General features: G+C 35.9%; 1 protein-coding gene and 1 pseudogene across 3 annotated transcripts; one reads left to right on the forward strand and one right to left on the reverse strand.

Moving 5' to 3' along the window:
- Nucleotides 1-985: 985 nt before the first annotated feature.
- Nucleotides 986-2,900, forward strand: LOC121267026 (annotated as a pseudogene).
- A 9,031-nt stretch (nt 2,901-11,931) lies between these two features.
- On the reverse strand, nt 11,932-15,017 carry LOC121267774 (CBL-interacting serine/threonine-protein kinase 12-like). 3 transcript variants are annotated; one of them, XM_041171832.1, is made up of 2 exons: nt 13,397-15,010; nt 11,932-12,162 (listed from the first exon to the last, which is right to left on the reverse strand). In XM_041171832.1, the coding sequence occupies exon 1, from the start codon at nt 14,849-14,851 to the stop codon at nt 13,424-13,426; it is 1,428 nt and encodes a 475-aa protein (XP_041027766.1). In that variant the 5' UTR covers nt 14,852-15,010; the 3' UTR covers nt 11,932-12,162; nt 13,397-13,423. The 3 variants fall into 3 exon arrangements, with proteins under 3 accessions (XP_041027766.1, XP_041027765.1, XP_041027763.1); XM_041171831.1 differs by lacking the exon at nt 11,932-12,162 and adding an exon at nt 12,164-12,722 and having other exon boundaries at nt 13,397-15,017; XM_041171829.1 differs by lacking the exon at nt 11,932-12,162 and adding an exon at nt 12,164-12,726.
- Between the last annotated feature and the right edge of the window lie 9,255 nt (nt 15,018-24,272).

A 24,272-nucleotide genomic window follows, 5' to 3' on the forward strand; every position in this document is an offset into this window, starting at 1 on the left:
TAAAAAAATGTGTGAAAACAAAAAAATTGCCTTGTCGATGAGGTGAGAATCCTCAATTGCTCTAGCAGCCCCCCTTGTGAAATGCTAAGGTATTGTTTGGATTCAGAAAGTATCTCAACTCAATTTATCTCATCTCGTCAAATTATTATAATGTTTTTAAATTTTTAAATAAAACACAATAAATAATTCAATTTTTTTATATTTTAAAATAAAAATAATATTTTATTTAACTTTCATATCATTTCATCTCAACTCGCTATCCAAACCTCCCCACCTAACCAATATATGACTTGTTATTTTTATTTTTCTATTTATACACACATATTTAAGTATTAAAATAGAATGACAAAAATAACAAATCACATATTAATTAGGTGGAAGTGTACAAGTCTTCCTTATAAAATTTTTCTTATAATCTTTGCATTTATGGTTAGCAAATATTCTGTAAGATCGACTTTCTTGTGTGCAAAAACTCCCAATTTCTAAACCATGCAGAGAAGGGAGGTGAGGAAATTGAAGAGTCTATATTTATATATTTTTATGAGAAAATATTTAAGGTTTCGCTTGGATGTTAAGATGATCTCAGATCAATGAGAATAATAATATTATGTGGGTCCATTTAAGATGCGTTAATATAAATAAGTTGAGATATGTGTTTGAATGTATGAAGTATGTTGAGATGTGTTTAACTTTTTATGAAAATTTAAAAAAGTAATAAATTCCATCAATGATTGGTTTCGGATGGATTAAGGTGATATTGACATCCAGATGTACCTAAATTTCAAAATTCATGACAAAATTAAAGAAAAAAAAAAGGGATGCTTAGAAAATTATATAGTAATATAATATATGTATGTATATATAGATAATAGTTAGTAAGTACGTCTATAATTGGGGGCTTAAATTACAACCACTACTTAGCAAACCTCACATTTTACTATATTAATAGTCCATTTGCACAGGCTTTATTGGGGTCACAGTTCTGTTGTCCGTTGGCTGAAATCGCCTGTTTTGCAACAATAAATCTGTACACGGTGCTGCTTCTCTCCCTCACAAAGGGTTATAATTCCTTAAAGGCTCTGCCTTTTCGCGAGCTCTCAACTGCCTTTGTCCCTGGCCGTCTGTTTCTAGATCATGGGCTATGATCTTCTGGCGGCCTTGAGCCGCAGCAAAAAGCTGGAGAGAAATATGGAAACGGAATCCAAATGAGTCGTGGTGCGTGCGCTTGTTTTTGAACTCATATCATTTTTTATTTTTTGGTAGGTCTTCTTCTGGGTTTTGAACTCATATATAACTTTTTTTTTTCCCTGTCGTGGAAGGTGGAAGAAGGCCATGCTGGAAGGTAAGATGGGGAAGAAGGAAACTACAATATTGATGCAAAAGTACGAGGTAGGGCGCATGCTTGGAAAAAGGACATTTGCCAAGGTTTACCATGCACGAAACCTGAGTTTCGAATAGAACGTAGCTATTAAGATCATTGACAAGGAGAAGATTTCAAGGGTCGGATTGATAGATCAAATCAAATGAGAAATCTCGGTTATGCGCCTGGTTAGGCACCTTGATGTCGTCGAGCTCTATGAAGTCATGGCAAGCAAAACCAAGATCTATTTCTCCATGGAGTCCGTGAAAGGTGGAGAGCTTTTCGACATGGTTGCAAAAGGAAGGCTCAAGGAAGACATGGCACGCAAATATTTTCAACAGCTAATTGAGGCAGTGGATTTTTGCCATAGCCGAGGTGTGTACCACCGAGACCTAAAGCCGGAAAATCTCATTCTCGATGAGAATGGTAACCTCAAAGTTTCAGATTTTGGGTTGAGCGCATTGTAGGAGTCTCGGAGGCAAGGTGGCCTCCTCCACACGACGTGCGGTACTCCTGCCTATGTGGCTCCAGAAGTCATTAGCAAGAAAGGTTATGATGGAGCTAAGGCTGATATATGGTCTTGTGGAGTGATTCTCTTTGTTTTATTGGCGGGCTATCTTCCTTTCCAAGATTCAAACCTCTTAGAAATGTATAGCAAGATTACTAGAGGAGAATTCAGGTGCCCGCAATGGTTCCCAGCAGAGGCTCGAAAGCTTCTTTCAAGAATTATTGACCCCAATCCGAGCACAAGAATAGATGTCGCCAAGCTCAAAGAGAATGCTTGGTTCAAGAAGGGATTTAAAAAGATTGAAGCTCCTCCACCCCCTCTAGACTTTGAAAACATCTCGATTGGTGACGTTCAAGCTGCCTTTGAATTGGCTTGCTCTGAGGATGATTTAAAAAGGGATGTTAATGCAGCAACAAGCCCAATGAAACCAACTTGTTTAAATGCCTTTGATATCATCTCCCTTTCACCATTTGTCCGACTTGTTCGAGAAGGAAATTAGTCAGAGAGAGTAAGCATTGTTCACTTCTACAAAATCAGCCTCACTGATTATGTCAAAGTTTGAAGAAATAGCAGAGATGGAGAGATTTAGGGTGATCAAGAAAGGCAGAAAGGCGAAATTACAGGGGAGCAAAGAAGGAAGAAAAGGGCAACTTGCCATAGATGCTGAGATTTTTGAAGTTACTCCATCGCTTCATGTTGTGGAGATGAAGAAAGCAGCTGGGGGCACATTGGAGTATAGACAATTCTATAACTAGGACTTGAAGCCTTCTCTCAAAGATATTGTATGGACTTGGCAGGGAAGTGCGCAACAATAACAAGAACATCAACAATCTCCAAAGGGGTTTTGTCTTTTGTTTTTTTGACCTCTTACGTAGGGAGTGTTCCATTACTATCTTTTTCTATCAAAGTGTCTCTATCCTACTCATGTTAAAAACTTTTTCCAATTCCCTACTTTTGTTAGTTTATTAATTTGTTGTAATGCTTTCCTTCATCATAATTTTAAGATTTGAAGTATGGATGATCCATGCTTGGAGTTTGACTTAATTATAAGAGTAATGCTACTATGCCACTTTATTTTGCCCCCTCATTTTGACCGCACGTGCATTTATTTATTTTTAATTTTTTTTTTTACTTACTAATTAAAGAAGTGACTACTAATGTATTGGCATTTTTTTATCTTTTTTTTAATTTTTAAAAATGTTAAAAAAAATATGAATAAGAAAATTAAAAAAAATTAAAAAGTGAATCTTGCCTAGGGGCACTCTGTTAGACACCTCGATCAAGTCCCTAAACATAAAGGTCCGCTAGCTTGCTTTGCCTTGTGATGACCGAATGTCTCTTGCCAACTTGCTTGGCCTTGAACGAATTATGGCAATGGAAAGTCCCTAAGTTTATGGAGGTATGGTGTTTAGTAGTGGAATTGATGATGATGATGAGTTGGGATGATTTAAGTGACGAATTTGTGTGTTTGATGCAATGTGGCACGACTTGATGATGAACCTTGGTTTGGCGCCACTTGGGTGATGATTAGAGTTGTATGGTGAAATGAGACTAGGGCTTGGATGGTGACTAAGGAGAATTTCGAAATTGGAGGGGATGGATTAGGGCTAAAGTGTTTCAGCTAGGGCAAGAAAGGAATGGAAATTGGAGTTTGAATTGGTCTAGGGTAATTCCTAAAATTTAAGGATTTGGAGATAGAAGATAGGATTTGGAAGATGGATAAGGTGGCTAGGGTTTGATCCTAAATGAAAGGATGAATGGGAGTTGTTAGGATTTGAAGTTTGAATAAGGGTATGGGGTGTATTTCGAATTTTGAGGGATTGGAAAATAGATTAGGATTTTAACTAGGTCAAGAGATGATCCTAAAATATCGGAATTGCAAAGGAATGTTAGGGTTAGGATTCCTAAAATTTAGGAACTCCTTATGGAAGGCTAGGGTTTCGGCAAAGGCACTTTGGATGGATGAAGGCTATGTTTTAGGGAATCAAATTATATGAAATATGAAGCTTGGAGTATCTTTGGTATATGAGAATATGTAAGAAAATATAACAAACTAAAAAAAATATATGAACAAATAATGGATAATTTGGATATTGAATGGAAAATAATCATAAGATAGATATAAAGGAAATCAACACATATTCACAGATTGCAAGGTGATGAAAATACTAAGATAGATAAATGGAACAATACCTATTCACGAATTGCAAGGTGATGTTCCTCTCTTTGGGATTCAAAAACTGCACTTAAGTAGCCCAAGTGCAAAGGCACTAAAAGTGATCTCAAGAACAAACAAGCCGTCCATAAAGAAATTTTCCAAAAGATGTAAATGAAATGTCTAAAGATCCTATTTAAAGCAACAACATAAGTGGGAAACCCCAAAAGGCTCCTTGTAAAATAGGTCTTGGATGGACCTTATGATGGCCCGTGGCATATGTTGGCCCGTGGTGGCCTAGGCACTAGGCTGCCTGCTAAATGGTACGGCTGCTGGGCATGTGGCTGCTATGGCTCAGCATAGGCCTGGGCGCTGGCCTGCCTGCTGGGGCTGCACGTAGTGCCTGGCTGGCATGGCCCAAGTAAGAGGCATGAGCGTTGGGGCTGTGTTGCTGGGCTGGCATGGCCCAGGCAAGGTGCCTGGGTGCTAGGGTTGTGATGCACACTAGGCTGCCACTAACCTCACTAGCTACCTTGGGCGTGCCATAGCATAGGCCTTGGCATGCCTGCGAGGCTATCATATGGGCGTGTCATGGCATGCCTGTGGGCCTGTCTTGGGCATGTCATGGCAGGGGCCTTGGCATGCCTGTGGTACTATCCTAGGCATGTCATGGCAGCAGCCATGGCATACCTGTGGGGCTGCTGTCAGGGCTTGTCAGTAACAGTGTTGAGGTATGGTCCATGGGGCTGTCAAGGCTTGTTAGCGGCAGTGTCAAGGCATGGCCCATGAGGTTGTCAAGGCTTGTTAGCGACAGTGTCAAGGCATGGGTCGTGGGTTGTCAAGGCTTGTTAGCGACAGTGTCAAGGCATCAGTCATGGGCCTGTCAAGACTTATCATCGCATGGTTGGCAGCTTGGTCGTGGGCAACTAAACTTGGAGTTTTGACACATGCCCAGCGGTCACTACTGGATAGCACCCTAGCAACACTCTAACTATAAATCGGTCACTTGTAATTAAAATAAAAAAACCTATCGATAAAGCTTAATGTAATTAGAGTGTAACAAATTGTTCAATTTTCTTTTCAAAAACCAATCTTCAATGTAATTGGGACATGGTACTAATGTTTTGCTCATCTTACAACTATCAAGTTTTGATCACATTGTTGATTTTCTTGATCATTATGTGCTACCTTTTGAACTTATGCATGTTTTTCGAGAGAGATGAAATTTGGCTGATTGTTTTGCTAAATTAGGATCGAGCTTCATGTCGCAGAGTTGTTGGATCTTCTATACTCGACTTCAATAGCATCAAATGAATAAAGCATGTAACATTCATTACACAGTACTTGGTATATTAATATATTTTTCCAATTGTAAAAATCGACCTCTAAAAATATCAAACAAAAAACCAAAGATTTTATAACTTGTTTATAACTAATTATAAACAAAAAGCATAAAGGGAAACTATGATTGCTTTCGAAAAGTTGGCATACCTAATCTATTCAAGCTGAAGAGTCCCAATACGTGTCGTGGCAGTTGAGAGATGGAGGAATAAGAAGCATTGAGATCATTTGCTCCAAGATTCACAAATCCATGCATCAGCTATGCTATTTCCCTCCGCTATAAACATGAATGGAAAAAGAGATTTGAGAGCAAAGCTGTAAAATATCATCCCACAGTGTATGATACCTCCAAGGAGGCTGAGATTTGTACTTTTATATCCAGTTAACAACCATCATTGAACCTGATTCCATAAGCAGGTCCTGAATATTGAGTTGGTAGCATAGGAGCAGCCCAAACTTCTCAACATAAAAAGTTGTGCTCTCACCTAAAAAACAGCTAGCAAAATCCCAAACGGAAAGGTTCTAGAGCTTTCTAATAGCCCCTCCCCATCCAGCTTCTTTCAAGGCATCTCCTGCTTACTCTTTGTTACTCCACACATTTGTTATAACTAAGGGTGATAATAAAATTGGAAGTACTGTCTCTCTTTCTTTTAAAAAAAAAAAACATATAATACACATTACACACTTGAAACCATAAATTTTATGATCAACTAGTCTTACATCTGAGCGATATTAGAGAAAATTGTTAATTTTGGATTTTGTTTATAGCTAAAATTCTAAAGTTTCTTAATATGGTATTGTTTGATCACATGGCATCCATGTCTCCCACGAAGCAGCCAAGCCGAACATGTGAAGTCACCATATACATGTGCTAATTACCTGTGATATTAATTACCGCTTTCACTCCTTTCTCATCTTTTTTTATTTTTTATTTTTTGAAGTCAAAAGTATATTCCTTTATTGTATATATCAGAAAGCATTGTATATATCAGAAAGTATTCAATCAATACAATATTTCTCACTAACAACAGTGTTTATAATCTGTTGAGAGCCTTCTTCTATCCACACCCTCTCCTTTGAAAAAGAAAAAGCTAGTTTTGCAAGTTTATGAGCTACATTGTTTGCTTTTCTATACATAAACCTAACACTCCAATCCACATTTGGATTAAGGATCCTTCTGGTGTCCTTTATCAGCACCGCATAGTTTGCCATCACATCTTCACCACTACTCAAAACGTTCACTACAAGTTGTGAATCACCCTCCAACTCCACCCTTACAAGTCCCAGCTCAAGACACAGCATAGCTGCTCTCCTTAAAGCCAACGCCTCTGCTATACACACCTTCTCTTGGTTTTATGCAGAAGCGCACAGACATGCCAAGATCTCCCCCTATGCATCCCTAACAATAACACCAATCCTCACTTTCTTTGTTTGAGATTTCACCGCAGCATCCCAGTTCACCTTTACCCCTCCCACAGCTAACTTTTCCCATTTTGCTTCTTCCCTACTTGAACTTCTATTATTCAACCCTCTCTGTTGATGTTGATTAGTTTCTTTGAATTCCTGCATTGCCTGTTTTGCAGCTTTTAAAACTTTTCTGGGTTCATCAAATTTATTCTAAAAAATTAGCAAGTTTCTTCTCGGCCATATCTTCCTCGTAGTGTAGGCCATAAACTCCACTTCTTATATAGTTAGCCTTTGATTCATTCTACCCCATAGCTTAGCAAAATCCATCTCTGTGTTACACCACTTTTGCCCAGGGCTCTCATTTTCTGCATAGACATCTGATGTTGTAGGACATCCCCACAACACATGGATAGTTGTTTCAATCTCCCTTTCACAAACTGGGCATAACATTGAGTCAGAAATTTGCTTCTTGAAAAGGTCGGCCTTGATAGGAAGAAGGTCATGCCCAGCTTTCCATAGAAATAACTTCACAACACTCTGTACATTCAAGTCTCAAATCTGTCTCCACAAAGAAACTTACTTATCCTTCCATGATGGCTCTCCATTCACCCTTTTTATTCTCTCTTTTTCTAAATAATAGGCAGTTTTAACATAAAATCTACCATTACTAGAGGGACCCCACACCATTCTATCCATAACACCCCACCTACTAAGAGGTATACTACATATTTTTTCAGCTTCCAATATGTCAAAAGAATCATATATCAGGTCTCTCTTCCATGTTGCAGTATTAGAGTCAGTGAGTTGATTAACAAAAGCATCATAGGGCAGATTCTTTAAGGGAGATTGTACCTTGTAGGAGCTAGGAATTGACAGCCATCTATCTTTCCGTACTTTGATATTATTACCATCTCCCACCTTCCACAATATCCCTTCCTTTATTAGTTCTATAGCAAACCATAAGCTCCTCCAAATAAAAGAAGGACCACATACCAGTTTTGCTTCTGTCAACCTTCTATCTCTAAAATATTTTTCCTTCATAATCTTAGCCACCAGTAGGGAAGGAGAACTTAGCATTCTCCAACGCTTAGCTAGCATTGATGTGTTAAAAACTTCGATATCCTTGAAACCCAACCCTCCATCCCTTTTTTATTCCCCAATTTCTTCCAACTCCTCCACTGAATTTTATTCCCATAATGTTTATGCCCCACCAAAACTTAGCCATTAGGGAAGATATCTCTTGAGAAATTCTTCTTGGCAACTTGAACACACTCATTGAGAATGTTGGAATGGCATGCACCACAGCTTTCAACAAGACTTCCTTCCATGCCTGTGATAAGAACAAATTCTTCCAATTATTTAGTTTTGCCTAGACCCTCTCCTTCACAGTTTTGAAAGTGTTGTATCTTGATCTACCAACCATGGCTGGTAAACCAATGTATTTTTCATAGTTCCCACACACAGGCACTTTAGCTACTCTCTGGATCTGTTGTCTTATAGTTTCAACAATGTTTGAGATGAAAAAAATAGTGGTTTTCTACAAGTTTAACATCTGTTCCGAGGCTTTGCCATATATATCCAGCAAACCATGAATCCTTTGTCATTCAATCATTCTTACCCTCCCAAATATCACACATGCATATGATTGACCCTTGTTCCACCCCTTGCTACTGCTACCCTCCTTTTCTCCTTCCTTTTTTCAGCCAAATTAATCAAGGAACTGAGTCCTTCTGCACACGGGATGAATAGATAAGGGGAGATAGGGTCCCCTTATGAGGGCCTTCATTCTCTTGTTCATCTCTTCATCTTGTTGTTTTCTCACTTAATTGTTGCTTTGCATTTTGACCCTTCTGATAGCTCCAATTCAGAAGCTCTCTTTTTCATCTCCTCAGTTTCTCTTGCCTGTCCAAGCAGGTTCTAATCTGCTGCCCTTCTAGCCCATACATCTTCTATAACAGTTCCACCTTTTTCGCCCATCACCCACTTTGCTTCAAACCTGAACACTCATCCTCCTTTTCTTCTCATAAATCTATTCCTCTCCATAGTCAGTAAAAGTGCCTTGTGATGTGGCTGTCTTACAGTTAACACCTCTACCACTCAATCTTTGAATAGTTCTGACTAACTACAATTGGCCACTGCCTTATCCAGCCTCTCCTTGGTGAAAGTATGGTCTTCATGTCTATTACTCCAGGTAAATCCACACCATTTCCATCCCAAGTCAAATACATTGTTAACTTCCAATGCCTGCCTGAAGTCTCTCATCTGAGTTTCAAATCTGGATCTGCCACCAACCTTTTTCCCTTGACATATCACCTCATTAAAGTCACTTATTACACACCAGGGCACCTGCTCTGATGGCTTTATCATTGATAACAATTTCCATGTTTCTCTTCTTTTACATGCTTCAGGATGGCCATAAAATCTAGTTAATAGGCACCTCTCTTCCTTACCAATGTAAGCACTTATATGATGCTGAGAGTAGTTAAGAATCTCAACCTCCACTTCTCTTCTCCACAATAACACCAATCCCCATTTCTATCCACATGTTCTACTACAAAGCACCATTCTCAATCCATCATACTTTTAATTCCTTCAAACTTATTGTAACCATCTTCATTTCTACCAAAAAATTAATATTGGGTTTTTTATCCTTCACCATTAGGTGAAGATTTTGGACTGTCCGGGGGTTCCCAAACCCCTGGCAATTCCAGCTTAATATTTTCATAATGGTTGGTGGGACTGACTAGCAGCCTTCGCCATTGTCAAAAAACTTGTCACTTCCATCTCATCTTCATTTTTCTTTCCTTTTTTACCTTTCCGCTTAACCATATTATCAAAATCACCATGGCTAAATTACGTTTGCTACTAGAATTTGTTTTGACAATGCTACTATTACCTGTAGGTCTAGCTCTTCTCTTCCATCTTCCCCTTGTTATCATCTTCTTTGCATCAGCTGAAGGCAAATCTTGGCCCTGGACATTCTCATCATCAGCATATTCTTCACTTTGGTGATCCAGTAATACCATAGGGTCAGACTCATTTCTCTGACCTTTTTTCCTCTGTTCTGTATTTGCACACAATCCACCTTCCTCACTTCTTTCAGCCTTTTTTCAAACACTTCAGCAACACCCTTAACAATTTCAACTCTCGTCTCCTCATCCTCCATCTGACCACCCTTAGATCTTGCTGTTTCACATACCACCCATCCCTCCTCCTTCTTCTCACCACCCACTTGGACTGAGCTATCATCTGGTATCGAGTCTTCTCCCTTCTCCATGTCCTCCCTCTCATCCCCCTCACCTTCCTCTCCTACATTTGCCTTACTTATGTCACTCTGTTTTTCTACATTTTTCCTTCATAGAGTATAAGTGGCACGAAGCCATGACCTAAATTGTGGCCATCCATCCTTCCCACGTACAACATTTCCTTCCATTCCCTTACACCCTTCCTCTCCATGACTAATCAATCCACACTTGAAACACAGTTTCGGTAATGTTTCATATTTCAATGGGATCCATGTTATGTTTCCCATTAAGTTTGTCGTTCTTCCTCTAGCCACCATCTTCTTCAAATCTATCTCAATTTTCACTCTAAAACATTTACCCCATCCAATCCCATTCTCACTCACATCCACTTCTCTAACCACCCCAATAGATGCTCCTATCTGAAATCTAGTATCATGTATCATACATGCTAGAAGAAGCTTATACAGCTTCACCTAGAACTCATCTCTATCGAAGTTCAACAACTGAGGGGATGTGAAGCCATTGAAAGGTTTGAGAACTAGAATGTGGTTGTCAAACAACCATGGCTTACCTTCCAATACTCTATCCTTATCCCTCTGGTTCTTGAACGTGATTAAAAATAGGTTCAGACTGATTCATGGAATATAAAGGACCCACCCATACTCTAGATCTTGGTCATTGTTGCTTGAATTACTTCCCTACTAATTTTCCTTCCGGTTATCAACTTCCCTACCAGACTTTGTTCCCGCTCTTCCAGAACCTTCCCCATTTGCTCTGTATCCAAATCGATGGCAGCATTCTCTTCCTCTATAAGCCTTAGTTGATCTCATCTCTCCCTTAACTCCTCCATCACTGCCACCCCAGTTTTGCTAGCAGATTGACGAGAATTTATCCACTTCCTTACTCATCGAACAATCTGAGACTCTCACTCCACCTTTGCTTTCTCTTAAGAGAAGACTAGAGGAGAATTTTTGCCTAAAGCATGGTTATTATTAAAATGAAGTAATATGTACGAAACGAGAAGATACCCCTTTCTCATCTTATGTTGTCCTTTTCTATTTGTTCGGTCTCGTACCCAAAAGTAGCCTGAAGAGTGTCGAAGGCAAACGATTTTTGGGGTTCAGAAGACGAAAGATTGACGTTTTAGTTGAAAAAATGGGCATTGATTGATGGCCCACCAAAACATTCAAAAAACACGAGACAGAGTATTTATTGTTGTCTGGGCAAAAAGGCCAAAGGTTGCCATAGAATAACATCGGTAGAGCCAACTAAACACGACTTTTAAGTTTGACACCTGTTATATGTATCATGAATACCCCCACCTTTTCTTTCGAAATTGTCTTGTTTTTTCTTAGCTGATTCTGGATTTTATGTACGTTTGGCATCTGGGATTTTACTGTTAATATTTTGTCACGGAAATGGAAACTTCTCCAATCATCTGCACGTTTAGGCTACGCACGATTGCAAAGAACCATTGTTTAACTTTACATCACCATTTTTGTTCTGCAATCTCGGCTTCCAGGATGTGTGATTCCTCTTTTGATGGTACCCTACATTTGAATTAGACTGTCGTCCCCTGTACAATGAGAAAGCAGAGTCTCAAGTAAATTTTGTCAAAACAATGACTCAAATCTTGGCCAGACTGCAACATCACCCACGTAATAAGTACATCCGCTCGATCCGATCAACTTTCAGATGAAAATTGTTTGTGCAGCTCAGAGGGAATGGTAAATATCTAGTCTTGTCGTGAATCGACTCAAAATTTTGGAAAAGTCAGAAAGTTGACAACAGGCATCACCAAAGTAAAAAGACAAGCACGTTTGTGACATGCTCCAGTAGGCCAGAAGGTGAAGGTTTTCTCTATCAGCCAAATTATGTCATTCATTTCCTTCTAGCTCTAGCAGACTAACGAGACTTCTACACCAAGAACAGGGGAACATTTTATTTGACGGTCAAAACCATAAAAAAGCTTTTCTTTGGGGAGATTAATTTCTTACAGTCTTGTCTTATATAATGATAGATTTTTCAAGGAGTTTTGCTAATTTTTTAGGCATGTGGGTCTACCCCTGTCAACGATCCATGATATTTTCACGCTTTCTTGACCCAACATCTCAATGACTCAAAATCCAAAATACATCCCTTCAATCTGCATTCAAAGATCCACCATACTTTCATATAAATATCCATCATTCTCCTTTTCTACGCAGGAAAATATACACAACAAAAAGGTGAAAAAAACCTAGATCTCTCATTTCCTTGACTCTAGCGACCCCATCGAAAAAAGTACAAACATAGAGGTCTGTGTCTTTATGTTACCTCATTGAACAAAAGCAATGTAGCCTGAGAGAGCCAGCCGGACTCAGACCAAGACGGTAAGATATGCAAACATTTTTCCGACAACAATGTGCTATTATCAGATTCAAAGGGTTTCTGGCTCTGCATGCATTTGATTGAGCAATGTGCAATATTTAGAAATATCACCAAATTTAGGTGATATTTCCTCTTTCATCTGCTCAGAAGTGTCCATCCTGATCACCACCATATCACCATATTAAAGTGATGTTCCTTCTTTCATTCCTTCAGAAGGAAACCCGAAGTAACCCCATTAGATGGCATCGCAATTAATCTTGCACAACTAAAGAAATCAGAGGAATCGATCGCAACTTGGTTGCATAACTCCCCAACTATAGGAAGGTGGAAAGTAATCTTCCTACCAAGAAAATCAAGCATGAGGTAATATCAGCATTGACAACAAAAAACAAAGCTTTTTCCTATACAAAGCAGCTCTAAATCAGAATGCCTGTGTAAATTGCCCAACATACTCAAAGTTTCCAATCTAAATTCAGTGCTTAAAAAAATAACTTCAACAACTTCATCCAATGGATTTTATATGTAAAATCAAACCCCAGTGCTCATAAGATCTCCATGATTCGTCGAAATTCAACTCTCAACAAGCCCTTCTCCCAGTTAACCCGATACAGTTTCCTAATCATTCGAGAAAAACCTCACATAATGACTTTGTGACCTTCCTCTTGATTAAATATGAAGAAATACAATTTTCATTAAAGTTGTTCTTCAATTTTGGAAAATTGATTAAATGCATCAAGTCCAGGAAATTACTGCTGAAATCCATAGTTCCTGTAGTTTCTACTTTGAAAAAAAAGGGAAGGATGAACAGTGAAGTAGAAAATCTGGACTCCATTCTTTATAATCTAACGTGGGAATCTTGATACAAGAAGAGGACTTAAATTATAGGAGATTCTAAAGCTCCACCTAAGTAAGACAACAGAATAACAAAAGAGAATAACAAGAGAAAACAATATATAGATATATGTAAATGTCATACATGAACAAAAGGAAAAAGGAGAGAAAAAGCATACCCTTCTCCCTCACTTCTCTCTATTCCTCTATTCAGTATCCGAAGCGAAATATGAAGGTAGTGGAAGTGAAGTTGATGAAAGGGAAGAGGCAGCTTCCTCTAGCATCAAATTCTGCAAACCGGGTTTCAATTCCCTATTATAGAACTCCTCGTATTCTCCTTTATCTCCTCCTTTCTTCCTCACCTCCACTACAACCAACGACGGCGTCAACTCGAAAATCTCAGCGGCAATGGTTAATGGTCCCTTCACGCCCCCGGTCGACCCCTCCAAGCTCACCCCGCAATCCTTCTTCCTTACCGTGAAGCTCACCAGCGTCGCGATCTCTTCCAGTTTCGATATAATCTTCGATACCGGTGCGCCCGATACGAACCTGGCCTCCTCCCCTCCCTCCTCGAACAACCCAGACAGATCGAACCCGCGCGAGAACGATATGATGTCGAACGCGTTCAAGCTCGCTGGTCTCGGCAATGTACCCACCCTCCTCCTCGCCTGGAACCCGGATTCCGAGTCCGATTCTGATTGGTCCGAGGCCGACTTTTCGTCGTCCTCCTTTCCCTGCTTCTCCTCCTCATCCACGACATTACAAAGCTTGTCATCCTCGATATAGAATTTGATGTGTTTAAACCCTTTTTTGAACCACTTGTTCTCCATGATCTCCGGGATTGTAATCCGAGTCTCCGGGTTCGTATCCAGGAGACGGGTTAGGAGCCGAGTCAGTGACGGAGAGAACCATCTCGGGCATCGAAATTCGCCCTTGTAAATCTTCTTGTACATGGCCATAATGTTTTGGTCGTGAAAGGGCAAATAGCCGGCCATCAAAACGAAGAGCACAACCCCACAGGACCAGATATCCACCTTGGAGGCTTCGTAACCCTTTCCGCCCAAAACCTCGGGAGCAACATAGGCAGGCGTGCCACAAAACGTGTGGAACAGACCGTCCTGGCGAATCTGATCGGACACTGTGCTGAGACCGAAATCGGAGACCTTGAGATCGCCGTTATCGTCGAGCAAGAGGTTCTCGGGCTTGAGGTCGCGATGGAAGACGCCACGGGAGTGGCAGAAGGAGACGGCGGAGATCAATTGCTGGAAGTACTTGCGGGCGACGTCCTCCTTGAGACGACCCTTGGATACCTTGTTGAAGAGCTCGCCGCCGCGGACAAACTCCATGACGAAGAAGATCTTGGACTTGGTGGCCATGACCTCGAAGAGACGTACGATGTTGGGGTGGCGCACGCGGCGGAGGATTGAAATCTCTCGCTTGATGTGGGCTGTGAGGCCGACCTTGAGGATCTTCTCCTTATCGATGACCTTGATGGCGACGCTCTCTTGGGTGTTGACGTTGCGGGCATGGTAGACCTTGGCGAAGGTGCCGTGGCCGAGGAGCTTGCCCACCTCAAAGCGACCGAGAAGTAGTGCCTGAGCTTCCTTCTTGGTGGTGGTGGTGGAGGAGGCCATTGGAGTAGAAGTAGCGCCCGCTACAGTTCAATTGAAGTGGCCCAGGTTATTTGGAAAGGAAAGACGAAAATAATAACGAAAGAAAGGGTGCCGTGAACTTGGCTTTATTTCCCTGTGGGTTTTGTTAGGGTGCGGAGTGATGTCACCACAACAAGTAAAAGCCACACGATTCTGTCACAGGTTGGTTTGGGAGAAGCCATCCTATTTATACTAGTCTTTCATTACTTAATATATATATACACACATATATTCTAGTGAATTGATTTGTACGAGTCGGTAGAAAGGTCTGTTTTTTTATAAAAAAAAATAATCCAAAATATATATATATATAAAAAAAAAAATTAGTGAGGTGTATATTTTTACAAAGAATAATATTAGATATAAGTTCTAAATATATAAATTTTATATAAGTCATTTATAAAAAGTATGTCTTATTAATAAAAAATATTTTTTTATACTTTTTTAAGATTAGATCTACTTTTTTATAAGGGCTTGCATAAGATTTATCTATTCGAGACTTTGTACAAATCATTTTTTAAGACTTATACGAATCTTATTTATTTAAAACACGTACCTAACATTATTCTATATTCTATATCATGTATATATATATATGCTCTTTTTTTTTCTCATTCTCTTGCTATTAGAGTAAGACCTCGTTTGAACGCTTCGATTGTTTCAGAATTTCTAATGTAAGAAATTGTTTGAATTAATATATTTTATTAGATTGTAAGAAATAGAAGAGAAAAATTTGAATAAAAATATTATAAAGTTAAAAAATTATTTAAATTTTTTTTTTTGAAAATTAAAAAGTTACTTTTATGTTTTGTTTTGAAATCTATAAAAACTGTAATTATTAGATAATAATTAGATAAAAAAAATTTTAAAAATTACAATTGAAAAATATTTTGTATCTTAGTAAGGTTTTGAAATGAAATTGTGAAAAATTTTGATAAATTTCATCTTACAAGTTGAAAGACTAATAAATTTTTTTGGTATTTAGGAGATAAATAAGAAACGATATTATATTTACAAATATAATTCTTGAACCGCCTAATATACTAATAATGTAAAAGCCTTCTGCATTAGCTAACATCATAAGTTTTTCAAAAAAAAAAAAAAAGATAACATCATAAGACATTGGCATCGTTATTTTTTTTGTTTTTTGTTTTTTGTTTTTTTTTTTTTTTTATAGCAATAATGACTTCCACATTATATGATGTGTTTACGGCTCTACTTATAAATGGTATAACTCAATTGAGTCATCTTACAACATCCTTTTATTTATTATTCTCTCTTCATCTAATAATATGGTATTAAATTATTGAAAAATTATTTATTATGTTTTACTTGTGTGTTAATCCTTTAAAAAATTATGATAATTAAAATGGTTGTAAATAAAAAGGTGATAAATAGTATTTCTTAGCTAGATAAATATAAATTGTTAGGAAAAATAAGAGAGAAAAAAGTCAAATAAATCATATACGATACAAGATTTACGTGACTCAATAATATGCCTACGTTTATAGAGCTGTAGATGATTTTATTTAGATGATAACTAAAAATACAATACCGCAATTGTACAAGAGTGTAATATAATATATAAGTAAACCCTAATCAGCGGGCTAGGTCTGGCCAAGAGTAAAAAATGAGCAAAAAAATTTCCTTGCGAACCCCATGAGATATCGGCCCAAGTTGAAATGCTCATGGACAAGTCTCATTGAAAATCTATTAAAAACCGGAATGAATCCATATCGAGCCAGGTCATCAACCAACAACCATAATTCTAAAGACCCCCCGATTTCAAGTATGAGAAAATCTCTCTAATTTCTAGACTCTCTCATTATTTACAAACTTTCAAGATATTTTATTAACTTTGACATCGGAAACTCTTCGGTCCCAAGGCTACCCTATCCCAGTGTCTTTCTTCTTTATTTTCACATGCCCAATTTTAAAGACCTGAGTTATTGAAACTTGGTCTAAAGACATACGAAATACGACGTTAACACATATAATCTATCTTTATAGTATATGTACCAGCATTTATACAAAATGGAAGCAACCACGTGTTGAATTTAATTTCATAATAAGTTGTAACCTATATTTTTTTCGTAAAAAATCTCTGTAATATCATCTCAAACTCGAACTTTTATTTTCGAACACACAAATTTCTCAATTTACTAGTGACATGGAAAAAAAGACTAACATATCGTTTTTTAACCACAAAATACAAGTTTTGATATTGCATCAATATTTGGTGATTTTTTCAGTTGAAATTATAAATACATCAACAATTATATATATTCTCTTTCCTGACAAATAATAAATCACATAAGTAGTCGTGAATAATTACCATGAAGTTGCTGACAAAGAAAAAAAAGAGTAATATCATGAGAGTCTCGTAACGAGACCATATGAAATAATTAATTTTTTTTATAATAGATCAAAAAACATTTTTAAAAAAAAAATACGAGATTTATGCACCCTATAATTATATCTAATATTACTATTTTTTAAAATTGTGGGGTACTAGAGGGGTATGAACGTAGGTAGTTTCCTCAATATATATACAATAATCGCAGGTTGGTATTTCATTAAAAAAATTATCGTTATTCATACAAGTAATTGTAAGCATATATATATATATATATAAGAGATCATACTTATAATTCATAGTACTCCAAGATAGTATAATAATTAGTCATATCTACGAATAAAATCAAATATTATGAGTATTACATAATAATTATATATATACTCTCAACCATAAAAGATATTTGGGATAAATAATCATATATATTACGAGACTCTCAGTCCAACCATTTTGAAAGTCACCGCTCTCCCACTAAGTGGTGTGGAGAATAATGTTATTATACCAAAAATATAATACCGTATTTAAAGGGTCACATGTATTTGATGGAGTATATATTTCTCTTACACAAAATCTGATATATATACAGATCTACCAAATTTTATCATCAGATTATTAAAAGGAGAAAAAAAAATGACAAGAATTATGCTTTAAAAATTAGGAGAAATCTGTACACATGACTAATTATTTAATAAAATATCAGACGGTGTTAATATATAATCAAAATCAGCATACTTGGTTGTTCCTCACTTGGGTGTGAACTATGAAGTCAATTAAAGAATACGAATTTCAGAAAATAATACGTATATTAATATAGCATCTTGGCATTGTAATTTAAAATAAATATACAGACCATTGCCCACGTTTGATTGTCTGTTTGATTTGCTTTCATTAATGAATAAAATTATACTCTAAATTCCTTATATTAATGTAATCATCAAATCATGATTATTTTTTTCTTTAATTTTGGCATCGAGAAATCATTTGTACTATTTTTTAAAAAAATTATTTAAATTTTTGCAAAATGCATGCCTTAATTTGTTTGACAAGTACTTGCGCGAAACCCCTGGAAAAAAGATGAAGCTGTTGGGAGCAGCTAGCCATGATCATTGGTTACGAGATGGTATTTCTAACTTGTCATAAAATATTATATTTTTTTATATACGCATTGATTTTTATGATATGATATATTTGAATAATATTATCTTGTAATAAGCACATTTTATTTGTATTTTTTCCGTTATTAAAGAAATTAATATTTAACTATGTAATACCTTTTTTTCTATTAAATAAATACTATTTGTATTTATAATTTTTATTTATATAACAATGCGTACTCATGTGTTATAATAAGTAAGAAAAATGCTGTTTATAAATTCTTTATATCCTTAGTTAATTATCTTCTAAATTTTTAAGTACATGTATAGTATCCTCTATTATTGGAACCTATTATTTTTTTTAAGATAGAACAAACTTCATTTATTCATAACTTACAACTTTGACCTGAAACATATAGAATACAAGCCAACTATTGCTTTTAAAGCTCTCCAATATATAAATTTATTTGTAACTAATATGGTCTAGTCTATTGTTGTAACTCTCTACAGAAAACTATCTGAGAAACACCGATATGTCCTAAGAAGATATAAAAAATCCCACATTCCGTCCTAAGACATAATTAAATAACCTCATACTCTGTTTAAGACGAAGTAGAGGACACACTCTAGGGACAAAAATCCAATAGACTATTTTTTTAACCTAAAACAAAGGAAAGAACAGAAAACGTAAAAGATACATGGAAAAATAGTAAATTACAGTTTAAAAAGCTGTAGATCCGTATTTTCAACCTTAGAGGAAATAAAAAATGCAAACACCAAGATTCTGGTGGCATGCCACCTTGGAAGTACGGCTAAACGTTAGGTATGAAGAAACCGATAGCCTTGGCCCTAGAAAAGCCGCGCGTAGCGGCGATAGAGCTCCCTTTGCGATAGCGCGTGGATATCACGATGCACTTTGGGCTATGCGTGTGGCTCACGTGTCATTTTGTTCGATGAGATTCTTCGTCCGTCTGAATGATTGGCGTCTTAGAAATCTTGCAGTAGGGCGCGTGGTGGTCACCTGGCTTCGAAGAACAACATATCTGTATTTCACCCTACTGTGAATGAAAAAACAAACAAAACCAGAAAAATAAAAGAAAAACTAGAGAGAAGAGGGATGAGGGAGGAAGGGAGGAAGTAAAGAGGAGCCAAAGCTCCAACTCCCTTCTCTAGTCTGAGTTTTTTGAGGGAGACGGCGTGTAAAGAGAAAAGGGTGAGAGCGAGAATAGAGTTTTTTGTAAAAATATTATAAAGGATTTGGCAACTATTATTGATGTCATACTTTTCTTATTATCCAATATCACGTCAATAACAATAAAAATATGGCTATTATAAAGTTAGAAAAAATTTATTTAAAAGACTCATTTTTGTACACCTAACGCATCGTTAATGTGGAAGTATTTCATATCAATAGTTTTAAAAATGATTAAAGTTTTAAATTTTTTTTAAAAATTAAATAACACCGTCTAAATTTTTAAATTAAATACCTCGTTAATATGTTCTAAAAAAATACATCGCTAATATAGAAGCATTTTATATCAGCAGTTTTAAAAATAATAATTTTTTATTTTCTTTAAATAACACGGTCATGTATATTCCAACCAAGTATCCACAACTGAGAGTGGAGAAGCCCAATATTCCAATGGTGGGGATGATCGGGCCGTGGGCTGGGTTAACGGTTGGGTTTGGGTTCAGATACTTCTTCAGATGTAGGTTATCATAGAATTAAAAAAAAAAAAAAAACAGTGATAATTTGTTGTTAACCGTGTGCAAAGCCCAACCATACAGATTTACAGGCCCATCAAGTCCAGTACCCCTCACATATAACCCCTTAAATACTGGTGATGAGGCCGAAAATGGGGACGCTCATTTCACCAATGAATGTATGAGCTCGTAAATACTTCAACCGTATGTATGGTCCTTTTATTATTGAAAACTTCTATTTGCAAATCTGTGTCTCTTTCATACCTTCTAATCTTCTGACACATAAGTTTAGGGCTGCAAATGAACATAGCAACTTGTGAATAGTTCGAGCTTGGTTTGTGTATATTTGATTCGTTCTCGGTTTATTTAATAAATGAGATGTTCGTAAACACTAATATAGGTTTGAATATTAAACGAGCAAAACTCGTATAAACTCGGCTCAACTCAGTTTAGACTCGTGAACAAAACTGATATAAGCTCAACTTAACTTGTTTGAGCTCGTTTTAAAGCTCGTAATATGTTTTATATATGTATGTGTTATATATATATTACATGTTAGTTATATTTTATATACTTAATTATATATTACCAATTTATTTATAGTTTACCTTATTTAATATATATATATATATTTATATATATGTTACGTTTCCAAAATATGTATAGGATAATTTGTATAATAATATATCAGACAACTACAACTATTGATTTATTATATTATCTATATGTATTAAATAGTTTAGTTTATTACATTTATCTTGTGTGTTATTCTTTTAATTTATAATTAAAAGTTATTTTTATAAAAAAAGTTATACCGTAAGAATTTTGAATCAAAATTATTTGGTTGAATAGTTAAATGGTTTGAGTTTTTTTTTTTGAAAAATTTTTTTAAAAAATTATTAATCAAAAGATAAGATTCAGAAATTTTAAAATAAAAATCTAACTTCAAGCTCGAGCTACTCAAGCTCGAGTCGTTTATTTATTTTTAGTCGAGCTCAAGTCGAATTCGAACAACATTAATGGTTAACAAACTAAGCTCGAACAAGGATATTCAAGTTTATTCGAGTTCGAGCCGAGTTCAAACAAGCAAACATGTTAATCGAGCTCGAGTACCCTTGTTCAAATTCGACTCAACTGAGTTTGTTTGCAGCCCTACATAAGTTATCTCCTAAATGTTAACCATGTGAATAATCGGTCATTCACCCCCAATTTAAAATAAATTTAATGACTATTTATGGTTTTACATTAATATTATATCGAATAATTATACATAATTAAAAATGAAAATATATAATTTTCTTATTTATTTGGTTTCACGTCAAAACATACTGAAAGAATGATCATTAAAATTAGGTGTATAACTAAAAATTGAATAGTGTTATTTAAAATTTTTTATATCACACACCATCCTATAATATAATTTAATTTATGAGAATATAATTTTAAAATTTATCTTTTAAATTAAATCATAATGATGTAAAAGTCTTTTAGCTACATGGAATCAGAGATTTTCGGTAGGTAGATATATATCTAAAGAGCTCTATTATAACTACTGAAAAAGTAACTCGAATAAGTTCACATTTCATATTTTTATTTTATTTTATTTACATATATTTTTTTAATCATCATAAACATTTTTAAAAAAATTAAAAAATCATTAAAATATACTTTCTTAATCACTAAATTAAAAAAAAAAGAAAACTCATTAATTCGGATCCTAAAACATTTCTGATATTTGAAATCGAGGGTTACAATGTGTCTAGCCTTTTGCTATGAAAAAGTGGTACGGATATGAGCCGTGTCATTCAATTGCAATAATTAATGTTACGTTAATTTGTATAGAAGTGAGGGTTAGGTCATAGATGATGCGATATTTAAACAATTCCAACGGTCAACAGACAAAAAGAATATAATACAAAAGGATTAAGCCAAAACTCACGTACGGTAGCTCGACTTTGCTATATAATATAAATCATGGCAAGTACAGGGTATACATGGATGATCTTGAACCTTCATTCAGAGTGGACAAGCTTATACGGGGTATTAGAAAGTAATATAACTTTTTTAAGAGAGTTCAACCTTTTTTCAAAAGACATCTAGTATTAGATAAATTATTATGCATATATGCAGTTTAAGATCTATATATAGTGAGTAATTGCCTAGCCAGCCTCCAATTAATTAATCCTAGCTAATGATTCTTTCATGGCATGCACTTTTATTACATTTTTAGGTCAGTCCTGATATGCAGTTATGTAACGTCTCGTTTGATTACGCAATTCAGATAAGATGAGAGGTTTTGTTGAAATTTAAATAAAATATTTTTGTTAATATTATTTTTGTTTTGAGATTTGAAAAATTGTAATAATTATATGAGATGAGATAGTTTAATTTTGTATAACCAAACTAACATATAGTTTAAGTTTTGTATGAGTTGAAATTCAATATAGGATAACTAGTACTTAAAATGACCTGAGATGAATCTACCAAGTTACTAGATCATTATATATATATAATTATAGTAATTGAAAAGATTAATGTTAAACATATATATAGTTCTAGGCTATACAAATCACATACACTCATTTTGAAAAAGAATTGAGGTTCCTGATCATTATAAAAAAATGATTTTTTTATATGGATTTTAAATTTATCTAATTTTTTTTTTAAAAGAAATATACGAGACTTGTACATTCTAAGATTGTCAATATCATTTATATAGTTCACTTTGCTGTCTTACCTATCCATTTCCTTCAAATTAAAAGGAATTTAAAGCCTTCCAAAAGACCTAAACTACTAAGGATTAATCGGGACTTGAGTTTATTTAGGTCAAGGTTGTTGCATCTGCAATAGACATTATTACGTGAAACACGCATCATCATATCTTCTCCTAGCAATGAAATCTGCCGTGTATTTCTTCGCATCTCAGCTTATCAATCGACATCAACCACAAAAAAATAAAAAAAAAAATAAAAAATAAATTGTGGCTTTAGAGGAAGTTAATTTAAATGGAGCAGGTTCAATTAATTAGTTCGACCATCCTAGGACTAACCTATTTACTAATCACTGTAATCATGAGCAGTACTCTCATGGTTTGGTTTTGGTTTCAGACCAAATTGCTTCCAAGAATTTTGCGGGTAAGGTCGGCTTTAAGCTAGAGAGGTACTATATGCACAAACAGTACGTGTTTTCATTTTAATATATTTTCAAAATGCCAAATGTTATTTATATATGGCGGTGTGATCGTTTTGTTACTTGCATGTTATATGCATACATGCAACATTTGGAGTCACGTGATAAGAAGTTTTGCACTCTCGATCGGGATTGCTTTTGAAATTGTACGTTGAAACTTTGGTCGTTCATCGATCTCCTGATCAGAGTTTATACTAATGGGTAATGATATACTTACAATTATTTTATATAAAATTATGTCTGTAAAGAGAGTAAATCCCTTGGATCGGGCTAAAAGTAAGGTCCAAATTAGAGCCCAGATACGAGATCTAGACAAGGCCGAACATATTAAGAAGTCTTAGGTCGGAACCTAGCTATGAGATTCGGGTTGAACCATGCTCACGTCAGGAACCAAGTCAGAGGATATAGGAGAGGCTTAAGGAAAAAAGAATGTTGCATTCAATGCAAATCAGGAAAATATAAGACAGTTCATATCAAGCATTAATGGGATAGGAGGAACTCAGAGTAGAAAGCACACTGCATTCAATGCAAAACAAGGCAAAAAGCATACCACATTTAATGCAGACTAGAGCAGAAAGTGTGCTGCATTTAATGCGGCCCATAGCTCAAACTACGCATAGCGAACCTAAACACTTCATAACTCAACGTGCAAACGACATGAATATAGCTTGGCATGTAGACGGCGTGAATATATAATTTCCTGCAATGCAACACCCCACTACCATAGAGACCAGGTCGGCAAGTATAAATAAACACTATCTGCAGCAAACAAGAATGTTAATTTTTACACCCATCTTCATTATTATTTTCCCTTCATCTCCTACATCAAAACTAACTTAAGCATCAAAGGCACAACAGACCCCGAGGTCCCCCCCCTTTTTCCATTATGCAGGTGACGACCTGATTTGCACTGTCTGCATAGAGTTGCCCATACCCGCGAAACACGACATCAACAGTATCATTTGATCACTTATAGTTTATGTTTTATATGAGTTGAAATTCATTTTAGAAGGTTATCTTTCATTTTAGTATGTAAATTAGTTTATCAAATTTTATAGAA

The sequence above is a fragment of the Juglans microcarpa x Juglans regia genome, chromosome 5S, assembly GCF_004785595.1.
Source record: "Juglans microcarpa x Juglans regia isolate MS1-56 chromosome 5S, Jm3101_v1.0, whole genome shotgun sequence".
NCBI lineage: Eukaryota > Viridiplantae > Streptophyta > Magnoliopsida > Fagales > Juglandaceae > Juglans > Juglans microcarpa x Juglans regia.